This window comes from Pteropus medius, unplaced genomic scaffold (assembly GCF_902729225.1).
Source record: "Pteropus medius unplaced genomic scaffold, Ma_sr-lr_union100, whole genome shotgun sequence".
NCBI classification, from domain to species: domain Eukaryota; kingdom Metazoa; phylum Chordata; class Mammalia; order Chiroptera; family Pteropodidae; genus Pteropus; species Pteropus medius.
The window spans coordinates 5,113,882-5,124,787 of record NW_024349225.1 but is presented as its reverse complement, the minus strand read 5'-3'; the positions used below and the strand labels follow the sequence as shown (position 1 = coordinate 5,124,787).

The window sequence follows — 10,906 nt, the reverse complement described above, 5'->3', positions numbered from 1 at the left end:
ATCATAAACGGTTTCTCATTTTATCAAAAACTCCTTAGCATGATATATATTAGTGTATATCTGTGAATATTTCCTTACAACAAATTCCTAGAAGGCTGGTAAACTTCTAACACTTTTGATATACATTGATAAATTACTTTATCAGCAGCATGTGAATGCCTGTTTCTCTAAATATTCCTCCCCTCTTGAGAGAGTAGTATTTAAAAATCTTTGTCAGTTAGCTAGGGAGAAAAATGGCATCATATTTTTTAATTAAATACTATACTATCAAACATTTTAATTTATTTCATTAATAATTTATATTTTTTCTTGTTAATTATTTCTTTATATTCTTGACCAGTTGCTACTGAATTTGTCTTTCCCTTATTGGTTTATGAGACTCTTTACATATTCAAAACCTAACCATTTATCCGTCAAATATATTGCAAATATTACCCCAGTGTGTCATTTACTTTTCAGTTTCATTTGTGATGTTTTCTAATATGTAATTGTTTCATGCATCCAGAAGTATCAATATTTTCATTTAAGATTTCTGCTTAAATGAGCCTTACCTAGTTCAAGATTATATAAAATTTTAACCTATGTTTTTTATCCTACTAAAAAATAAATAAAAGTGGCTTTACTTTTCAAATTGAGAAGTAAAATCATACTCTTCGATTTTTTCCCTTATTCTTTTCTTCATTCTTTCTTTGTTCTCTCTCTTCTCTCTTATAGTCAGTTCATATCAAGATACCTAGTGGGCGATATCAGGAATAAATAACTCATTCAATAAATGTATTTTGACTCCATAATTACAAAGTTTTGAGTAAAGAGTTATAGGAGAAATATAAAGGGAAAGGAAGTGCTGGCTATAGCAACAGTCATTATAAAATTATAAGCAAACTTCAACAGAAGAATGCATGAAAGGATGTTCAACAGGATTAGTCATTTGGGAAATGCAAGTCAAAACTATAGTGAGATACCCACGGGAACAGCTAGAATAAAAAAAGACAGGCAATAATAAGTGTTTGTGAAGATGAAGAGAAATTGGAACTTTCCTATTCTTTTATGTGATGAAAATATTCCAGAATTAGATAGCGATGGTGCTTGCATAGTCATGTGAATATATTAAAAAGGACTGAATTGTACAATTTACAAAACGCTTATCTCCCATGTGGTAGTCAGAATTGGTTAACTACTATAAACTTCAATAGGAGGTGGGGGAGGAGAGCTCAATTCTTGACAAGGGGGATTTTGGAAAGCTTCTCAGACGTTTAAGCCAGACCACAAAGAACAAGCGGTAATATAATAATAACCACTGGCCAAGCATCATATCTGCTCTGTAAATGTGCTGAATTCCAGGCCTTCATCTCTAATTTTCCACATCCATCGTATGGCTGTTGTTGCAAATGAAGAACCTGAGGCTCAGAAAGGTCAAAGTGGCTTGCGCATGGCCACAAAGTGAGTGGCAGAGAAAGAGATGATTGGCTGAGAGGCAAGCTCTGAAGTGTGTAGGGGTGTGAGTAGTCTACACAGAGGAAACGTGTGCAAGGCACAGAGGTAGAAAGCAGTAGAGTATGGAGAGAACCAGCAAATCAGCCAGGTAGCTGCGCCGCCCAGTTAGCGATTAGAACTGGAATCAGTCTGAAAAATTGGCAGGAGCCAAATTATGTAAGATTTCGTGTGCATGATAGAGACGTTTAGACCTCATGCTGGACTCATCAAAAAGGTGGAGGCTTGCAACCTGGAACAGTGTTTTAGAGAAAGGACTATGCTTCAAAGAAAGGACTCTGACAACAAGGACAGTATGCAACCAGAGAGCCAGGAATCAAGGTGACTGGTTAAGAGTCCAGCAGAGGGACCGAGGCTGGGACCGTGGTTGCAGAACGAAGCAAGGAGGAAAGGAGGAACAGATAAAACCACCATTTCAAACTAGAGAAAGCATTTTAAGTGTTTACACCAACGGTGGCCTTACATTGACACTGAGCATTTTGCATAAGGCAAAGCTGTCCTTCATCGACAGAGTTATTTTGGATCAAGGTCTGATTTAGTTAAACCAAGCGCAAAGGGTGGAAATGCTATATCGTATTCCAAGCCTTCTAGCTGCCTTCGCTCTAATCTACCTTGGTCAGTAGTCTTCTGGCCAGAAGAACCCACAGGAAGCTTCTGCTTGGCCAGCAGGTATTATGGTCTGACAGTTCTAACCCTGTTTTCCTCCTTCTGGCCCCTCCCAGGTGAAAAAGACCACATTGGAGAAGGCGGAAAGTGCACCAAGGCCGTTTACCACTTAGCAGATTCCGAAGATAAAATTGTTCTTTTCTATGCCCAGTGGCCACCATCAGTGCAGTGTAGTCTAAGCATCAGGTCAAAGAGCAAATTCCAGCTCTGTCACTGAGTAGCTGGGCAACCTTGGCTTTGCCCTAATAACTTAACCTTGCTGTTCCTTAGATTCTGCATCTAGAAAATGGAGATATTCATAGTGACAATACCTTCATAGCATTTTAGTGGGTGGTGCTTAAATCAGTTATACGATGAGGCGGGTTTAGAAAACTTTCTGATTATATGCTAACACCCCAAAAGTATTTGAAACACATGTTTTGGAATTTCTCAGTTCCTTCCTTTCTCCCTTTTAGGATATGATCTGAAACTAGCAGGTTGTTTATATCTCTATAGCAGCAGTTTTCCATGAGCTCTTAAGAAATTGAATTCGCAATAATTGTATCTGAAATTAGTTCATAACATCAGAATCCGTACAGCTTCGGAAAACTGGTGGAATGAGACGTGATGCCGTACTAGTTGTTTCGGGGTTCTTGCTTAATTATGGTGAAGGGAGCTGCAACTCTACTCCTTACTTTTATCTCCTCAATATTGTTTCGCTTTCTGAAAGGGAATATGGGAAGGAGAGTAACAGTTGAGATAGAGATTAAAATAATGGAGATCTTGTTTGTTTTGGCGCACTCTCTCTCACACACACAAATACATACACACACTCGAAAAATTCTTTTTCTTCTAGCCACATTCTTCTGTCTGTGTCATAGTTGCTGAAATTTCTGGACATCGATATTTGCTTTCCATCATTACTGAGAGGGGCCCACGCAGCAACTTCATAGCAACTTAATTGCTGACTTACCTCTGAGGCTGGAGGAGACCCTGCTGTCTGGCCTGCGTGCCATAGGAACAGCAAAGCCCCCAGTTCTCGCAGAGCTTACAATCAATTGAGGAGGAGACAAGACCAATGCATGAATTAACAATACTGTTAGCACATATGAGCTGGAAGCAGCACTCTAAGTGATATCAGTAAGCTCTGGGTAACTTCATCTGTTACGCCCACAGTGGTGGAGTTGTTGTGTCATCTGGGAAAAAGGGTGCCACACTGGAGAGCTAACTTTTGATAACTGGGCAAGGCCGTGAACCTGAGAAGGAGAGGAAGTAGATGGCCTGGAGGCTTAGCTGGCTCCTCCTGGGTGTCTGGAGTTCCCTGCCCTCTGCTTCATCCTTCTCTTTTACCTGAGGCTGAGTCTCACTCTTTGGTTATACGTTCTTAACACTCCTTGATTCACATGATTATGTTTCATCTTTTCATCTTCTATCTACCCAACTTTTGAAGATGAGATAAAAGAAAATACACACCTTAAGGAGAAACCCAAGGAAGAAATAAATAAAAGTAAGAGCCATAATTTTCAGATCTAGAAAAGTGAGTTACTTGGAGTAATTCACACATCATGGAGAGACCAGTTAGAATCATGGAGAGACCAGTTAGAATCATTAGCAAGTTGCCAGCGCTGACTTTAAACTATCTGCTCTGGTCCAGCTCCACACCATTCAGCAGGAGCTGTGTGGTGTCACCAGAATTAACCATCATGAACAAAATGCACAAACAACTATCGATCTACAACTGCTTATTGGGTGCCGGACCTGTGCGTGCCTTGTGGTTCCCTGATTGGAAGGTTTGGACACTCCCACGTATCCCACACACACACACAGCTATCTAGTCTCAATTCTTAATGGTGGAACTCACATCAGGTCCTCCACGGTGTAAGGCTGTAAAATTTCAGCAGGTGAGGAAGACTCTGCATACCCCAAAAGTCCAGGAACTCAGAGGCTGGTTGCTCAGATAGCACGTTTCAGAGTAGTACTGATTTTAGAATATTTACTTGATTTTGAATAATCCTGCCAAAGCTACTTTTAACTCGATTATTCAGAAAAATAAACCTGATTGGAGCCTTTTAAAATAAATCACATGAATTCATGTAGATTTACATTAGAAGTCATAAGAGGCGTGTAGCTTTTTCTATTTTTCTGTGTATAGCTTTCACTATTCTTCTTTCAATCAACCTGCATTTTCCTTTGGTTTCCTTTTACTAGTCAACGGTAAAGGAAACCTATAAGTCTTAATCAGCTCGGGCTGCTCTAACGAAATGCCACAGACGGTGGCTTAAACAACAGATATTTATTTCTCACAGTTCTGGAGACTTGAAGTCTGAGAACAAGGTGCCAATACAGTCAGGTTCTTGGTGAGGACCTTTTTCTTGGTTTGCGGAGGCTGTGTCCTGGGGATGAGGGTAGGGTAGGGTGTGGGGTGGGGTGTAGGGGAGAGCTCCCCGCTCTCTTCTTATAAAGGGCACTAATCTCATTCTGAAGACCCCACCCTCGTGACCTCACCTCCCCAAGGCTCTACCTTCCAATATGCACTCTGGGGGTTAGAGCTTCAACATATGGATTTTGGAGATACAAGCCTTCAATTCATAACACTCTACTTAAAAATAAGAAACAAGGGAGCATTTGAGATCTCGCTTCCTGGCAATGTCATCAGTATGTCTTAAATAAATAAAATCTTATAAAAGTTAAAAAAAAAAGAAACAAAAAAATTCAAACCTATCTATTATGAATGGTCCTATAGAACCAAGTATTCATGTTAAATCTTTATGAATAAAAGAAAATTCATTATGATAGTAATACCTTTGAAGATTAAAATTAAGCTTTTCTGACCAAAAGAGATATAATTTTTAAAAATTACAGTTAACCTAGAGGGTATTATGCTAAGTGAAGTAAGTCAGACTGAGAAAGACAAATACCATATGATCTCACTTACATGTGGAATCTGAAGAACAAAATAAATGAACAAAGAAAACAGAAACAGACTCACAGATACAGAGAATTTGATGGTTGCCAGATGGGAGGGAGAGGTTGAGGAACTGGTGGCTCTGTGTTGAAAAGGATTAGAGAAATTTTACAAATTGGTGAGAACACAAAATGGTCCCGAGGGGGCGGAGAGATACTGACATAGGGGTATAGTCAGCCAATATTTGGCCAGCAACAACTATGTATGGCTCAAATTGGGTACTAGACATGACAAGTCGGTCAGTCATCGCCTACTGTATGTAGGGAAGTTATATAAATGTCTAATCACTATGCTGCACACCTGAAACTAATATAAAATAATATGGAATGTCAACTGTAACTGAAAAAAAAATAATTAAAAATAAATGTTTAAAAAATCCACTTAGGGTGTTTGAAGATACGGAATTCAGAGATTCCGGTGGATGGAAGGGCAAAGAGGAGATGATTTTATTACTTGTGAAGTGGGGGAACCATGTTTCATTCTTTCTATGTAAGTATGTTTATAGTCCTCTTGATAATGATGAATAGCTACAGAGATTATTCTGTGGCAAAATGTCTAGTAGATTTGGCTCGTGCTGACCACATGGCAGGCAGCACGTGCTGCATGGTTTGTGCTGCATACCTACACCTAAGGGGTCTCTCTAGCACCTCAGTCCCCCATCCTGTCTGTCCCTTCCCCACTCACCTGTGTGCAGTTGGAATCTCCACCTCCATCTCTTCCAGATTTGGGGAGGAGAGGAGGGGTCCCAGGTGAAATTAGGAATGATTTTGCACATTAAAATAATGTCTATCAAAGCAGTTAATTTCTACAGAAATTCCAGCACCTAAGAGGGTTTACTGAGAAGCAAAAGGGGCTTCAGTTTCTGGACCCTTCACTTATATGAGCCCTTTCAAGGGGTTTTATACTTTTGTCTTATCTTGGAGATGGCTACCCAAATCGTAAGTGCTTCAAACCCTACAAAACTTGGATTGTTTCTGGTCAACGCTACCATTTAACTACAGAATTCATCTTATAGACTTTTTGTAGACTGTCCGGAGAAACTTACTACCTTAGGAAATGTTGCTTCTGAGGAGTAGTTTCTACTGAGAAACACCACTAAGAACATCCAGCCTGTCCTTGGCCCTGAGAAGTTGGCTAGTCTCAAAATAGGTACTTGATAAATGTTTGCTGACTGAATAATAGTGAAATATATGAAGGAAAAATGAATATACTTGAAGCACATATTGAGTGCTTCTCTCTGGATGGTAGGATTATGGTGATTTTTATTTTCTTCATTCTTGGCTGAGTTTCTGAAATTTTAAAATACAGTTTACCCTTGAATGACACTGGGCGTAGGGACACCAACCCCTGCCCAGTCAAAAATCCATGTATAACTTCAACTGCCTCCCAAACTTAGTTGTCCCTTGGTATCTGCGGGGGGTTGGTTTCAGGGCCCCTGTAGATACCAAAACCTGGGGATACTCAAGTTTCCTATAAAATGGCTACATTAGTGCAGTCGGCCCTCTGCATCCGTGGACTCAACCACAGATGGTCGAAAACAGTAGAGGTATTTATTGAAAAACACCCATGAAGTTCAAACCTGTGTTGTTCAAGGGTCAACTGTATTCTATGATGAACGTGTATTACGTTAAATAATTAAAAACTTGCTTTAAAAGGGCAGAGTATGGATATTCTTTAATTTATGTATGTATGAAGTGCTTGCTCTGTGGTTTTCTGTTTGTTTTCAGGATGCTAAATCAAAGAAGACCCGCAGTGCCTTGCCTTCAAGAAATCTGCAGTGTCAGTCACCGCTTTGAGCCCTGAGTGCAGAGTACAACACAGGTCAACATTTATAGAGCTTGGTCTGTTCGGGGTGGTCTTATGCAGACGAGGGAAGGAGAGAGGTGGGGAAAGACAAACACTATCTTTAATGATCCTTTTATCTACGATCACATATATTTGTAGATAAACACACCCACATCCTAGTTATATACTTCTTTCATGTTACCATAGAAGTCTTCAGGCATGGTCTAAAAACCGCAGAGGAGGGTTGACTACATTTGGGATAAACCCAGTAGTTGGTATTTCCCACCAACTTTAAGGAGGAATGCAAAGACGAGGGTGGGGGAAGAAGTCTGCTAAATTTGGGGTTAAACTTTGTATCTGAAATCACGGCTCATATTTATTGAGTTCTCACCATGTGTCAAGCATTATGCAAAGTGTTTTACATGCATTGCCACCTCATTTTATTTTCCTTTTACTTTGACAACAAGCCTAATGAGGTAAGAGCCAGTATCATCAACTGCACTTTACAGATAAGGAAAGGAAGGCTTAAAGAAATTAAACACGTTGTCAAAGGTATGGTGGCTGGCAGCCCGGACTGGGATCCTAATTGGCCTACCTTCCCTTCTTAACTACCCCTCTTCAGGAGGCTGGACTACAGAGTTCTGGTTCCAAAGAGAAAAAAGAACTAGACCATGGATAATTTAAAAAATGGAATACAAATGAGTTTCAAAAAACAATACCGGCCATTTAAACTGAAAAGGGGAGCGCACTGGAAAACCATTTCCCCCCCCCAAAAGGCCGACTTTCTAGCCATTATGGGTGGCTATGAACCCCTTTCATTAAACTAAATCAAGAATTTGCTCTTAAGTGTCTCGTCACTGTATCAGCTCTGCTGTGTCCATTTGTATTTTCCAACTTCGTCTGGGCTGAAAGTGAGAAATGATTCGCTTTGTGTGTAATCCGCGGGACCGAGGGGCATCTTTTTGCCCCTATTGTTTTCTCCGGTGTCCTCGCCCTGGAGGCCTGACATTCCTTACGTGTCTAGGGCAATGCAGGAGCAGCGAAGCGCGGGGAAGCCGCACAAAGGCATCCGACCGTTATCAATGCTGAAAGATCAATTAGGTGCGCACGCGAAACACCCAATATGATCCGGAAGAGGAGAAAAATACCTTCTTCCAGAGGGTGGGAAATGAGCTGATCTCTTATGAGGGTCCACAAAAAAAACTGAACAGATGAAGTGGTGGACGGCGATCTTTCCGGACCCCCAACCATCCCAGAAGCGCCCAAGAGGGGCGGCCCCAGCCCTTCGGTCCCATGAGGCAGGGAAGGGCGGGGAGGTGGCGCAGGGCGCCAAGTCTGGCACCCGTGGCGTGACCATCTCTTTCCCTCCAGGGCCGCTAGTGCCGAGTCGCCCCCGCTTCATTCATCTTGCAGGCGCCGCGGCTCCAGGGCAGGGCGGGGGCGGTTCGGTGGTGGGGCGCGGGCCGCCGGGCTGCGCCGCGCGCCGAGGATGCCCGGCCTTCCCTCCGTCCGCTTCCAGCAGGCGCAGCCCCGCGGCTGGGCCCTGCGGTTGGCCCGGGTCTCCCGCAGAGCGAGGCCCTCCGGGTCCCCGAGCCGCCCCGCGGCTCCCACGCCACCGCCCGGGTGACAGGCCCAGGACGCAGCTATCGCTGCGCGGTCTCCCCTCCCGCTGGCCGGCCGCGCGGGGTGCGCGCGCGCACACACACACCACCACACACACACACACACACACACACACACACACACAGACGCGCGCGCGCGCACACGCAGGTCCTCGCCCCGTCCCCTCCCCGCAGCCCCTCGCGGCCTCCGCAGGCCCCTCCCCGGGGGAGGGAGCGGGGAGCGCGCGGGAGCCGGGCGGTGGGGGAGTGTCTGGCTGCCCCCGCCCCTCGACTGAGTGACTGGGCGAGGGTCCCCTCCCTCCCCCGCCTCCCTCCCTCCTTCCCGGTCCCCTCCCTCGCTCGCTCCCTGCCCACTCCCGGGGGGACGTTCCGTGCCGCGGCCGCCGGGGCCGCCGCTCCTTTCACACTTTAGTTGGGAGCTGCGCGCCGCGCTCAGTCACTGGCGAGCTGGCCGCGCGCCGCCGCCTCCCGCCCGCACGCACGCGGGCCCGGCTTCGGGGTTTTCGGCTTTTACTCCCTGCCGCGGGGAGGAGGGGGAGCCCCGGACACACAGTGGGGAGGAGGAGGAAGAGGAGGAGGAGGGAGGAAGAAACCGGGCGCGGAGCAAAGAGGCGGGGGGCGGGAGGCTTGCCACCTTCAGCCCCCCACCCCCCCTGCGAGCGCCAAGGTAAGCGGGAGCCCTCGCCGGCCCCGGGGCAGGGGGAGTGGGCGGCGGCGCCCGCCCCGGCTCGGCTCCCCCGGCACGCCCGGGTGGGCTGGGAGGGAGGCCTGCGGGGTGTCTGCCGCGCGGAAGGGATGCGAGCCCCGGCGCGCGACCCGGGCCGGGGGGCTGCCGCTGGCGTGGGGCTGTTGGGGATGCGGGGGGCGGAAGCTGGGTGGAGGGAGCTGCAGGGGTTGTCTGCCGGCCCGGCGGAGGGGCCGGGATGAGGTTGGGGCTGCTGACGGCTTTCGTCAGAGTGAGGCCTGGGTGGCGGGTGTTGGACACCCCTCCCTTCCCACCCGCACCCCGGCCGCCCTCAGCCTTCCTGCACCTCTCTAGCTTTGCCTGTAGCCGCTGTACTTTGCAAGCTAGAGCTTGAAAGGAAAAACAAAATTCAGAACCCTTGGCCGAGTCTCCAACCAAGTCCCTTCTCCCGCTCTGACTGATGGATGTGTTTGTGCCGGTGCTGTGATCCCCGAGGTTTCCGAAGTTTTGACCTTTTGGGGGGTGGCTGGTCTCGGTGCATCGGTTCGCCCACCTCGATGTATGATCATTCGTGCCCATGCGAGGCTGGCAGAGAGTGCTTGGTTATCGAACAAGGAGAAGATTTCCCTCCCCTCTGCAGGCAGTTGGAGAAGTGCTGCAGCCGCGGCTGCCTTTGGTCGGCCGCTTAATGTCCTTCTCCGATCACCCACCCTGCCCCCTCCCCTTACGGAGGGATTCCCCCCACCCCCACCCACTTACTGTTTGCGCGAGAAGTCCCTGGGCTTCAGGGCTCGCATGGCCCATTCATTCCTCTTCCAAAGCTCTGATTTGGCTCAGGCACGATGGTAAAATTGGGGGTGGCTTTCTTTGCTCCAAGAGTTGCATGGTCAAAGATAAATATATATACACACAAACACGCGTTAATCCTGAGAGATGACAAGCTCGGTGTGAGACAGAAGCGTTTTGTTTCCAGTAGGAAGTTGACGACCTATGTAGGAGTATCTTCCATCGCATGTGGGTTAGGAAAATTGTTTTAAAATAGATAGTGATTATGTTGTGCATGGTTGGAAGACAGCCATAAATTCAGCTATTGGAGCAACTCTGAAAGTGATACACCCTGGTCACCCAGAACCTCAGTAAAGACACACAGGCTCTGACTCAGATGCTGGGAGGTGGGCTGACACGCCATAGATTTCATGTAGTACTTTTTTTTTTTTTTTCTTTAAAGAAACAGTAGGGACTGTTTGGGGAAGTGACACGGTCATTACACAGACAGATGTTATGAACACTTCTCTACTTCAGGCAGTGGACTCACCTTCTACCTAATGAGAATAACTTCGCAGTTTGGCAGAACTAGGATGTACCAGGGTAGAAAAATTCATGAGTAAGAATATATCCCTGGGCTACGTTAGCTCTCTTAGGGGGAAAGATGATGTTTCTGAAGGTCTCTAAGTCCAAGATGCTCAATTTGGGGCTTTTCTCCCCTTTTTCATACATCTAGAGCTGGATTGTAGGATCAATAAAACATGTTTGGGTTGGCTGTTTGGAAATGCAATTGATCAGCCGTGGAAATTAATTTAGGCTTGATCACCTGTTTTTATTTTGCTACTTAAGAAGTATTTATCATTAAGCCAAGGCTGGGACTAGCACTTCACCAATCACAAATGCAACGTTGAAATTAACTTCCCCGTGTGTTTCCTGCTGTGCAAACTG

General features: G+C 45.8%; 1 protein-coding gene across 1 annotated transcript; it reads right to left on the bottom strand.

Annotated features, from left to right (window-relative positions):
- Positions 1-8,944: 8,944 nt before the first annotated feature.
- LOC120617481 (basic proline-rich protein-like) lies at positions 8,945-10,307 on the bottom strand. The gene is made up of 2 exons (XM_039881108.1): positions 9,953-10,307; positions 8,945-9,778 (listed from the first exon to the last, which is right to left on the bottom strand). The coding sequence occupies exons 1-2, from the start codon at positions 9,995-9,997 to the stop codon at positions 8,945-8,947; spliced, it is 879 nt and encodes a 292-aa protein (XP_039737042.1). The 5' UTR covers positions 9,998-10,307.
- Between the last annotated feature and the right edge of the window lie 599 nt (positions 10,308-10,906).

Coding starts and splice junctions, on each gene's coding strand:
- LOC120617481 (XM_039881108.1), bottom strand. CDS start 9,997: ATGGGCCATGCGAGCCCTGAAGCCCAGGGACTTCTCGCGCAAACA. Junction 9,779..9,952: donor AGGGACTTCTCGCGCAAACA/GTAAGTGGGTGG, acceptor ACTCTCTGCCAG/CCTCGCATGGGCACGAATGA.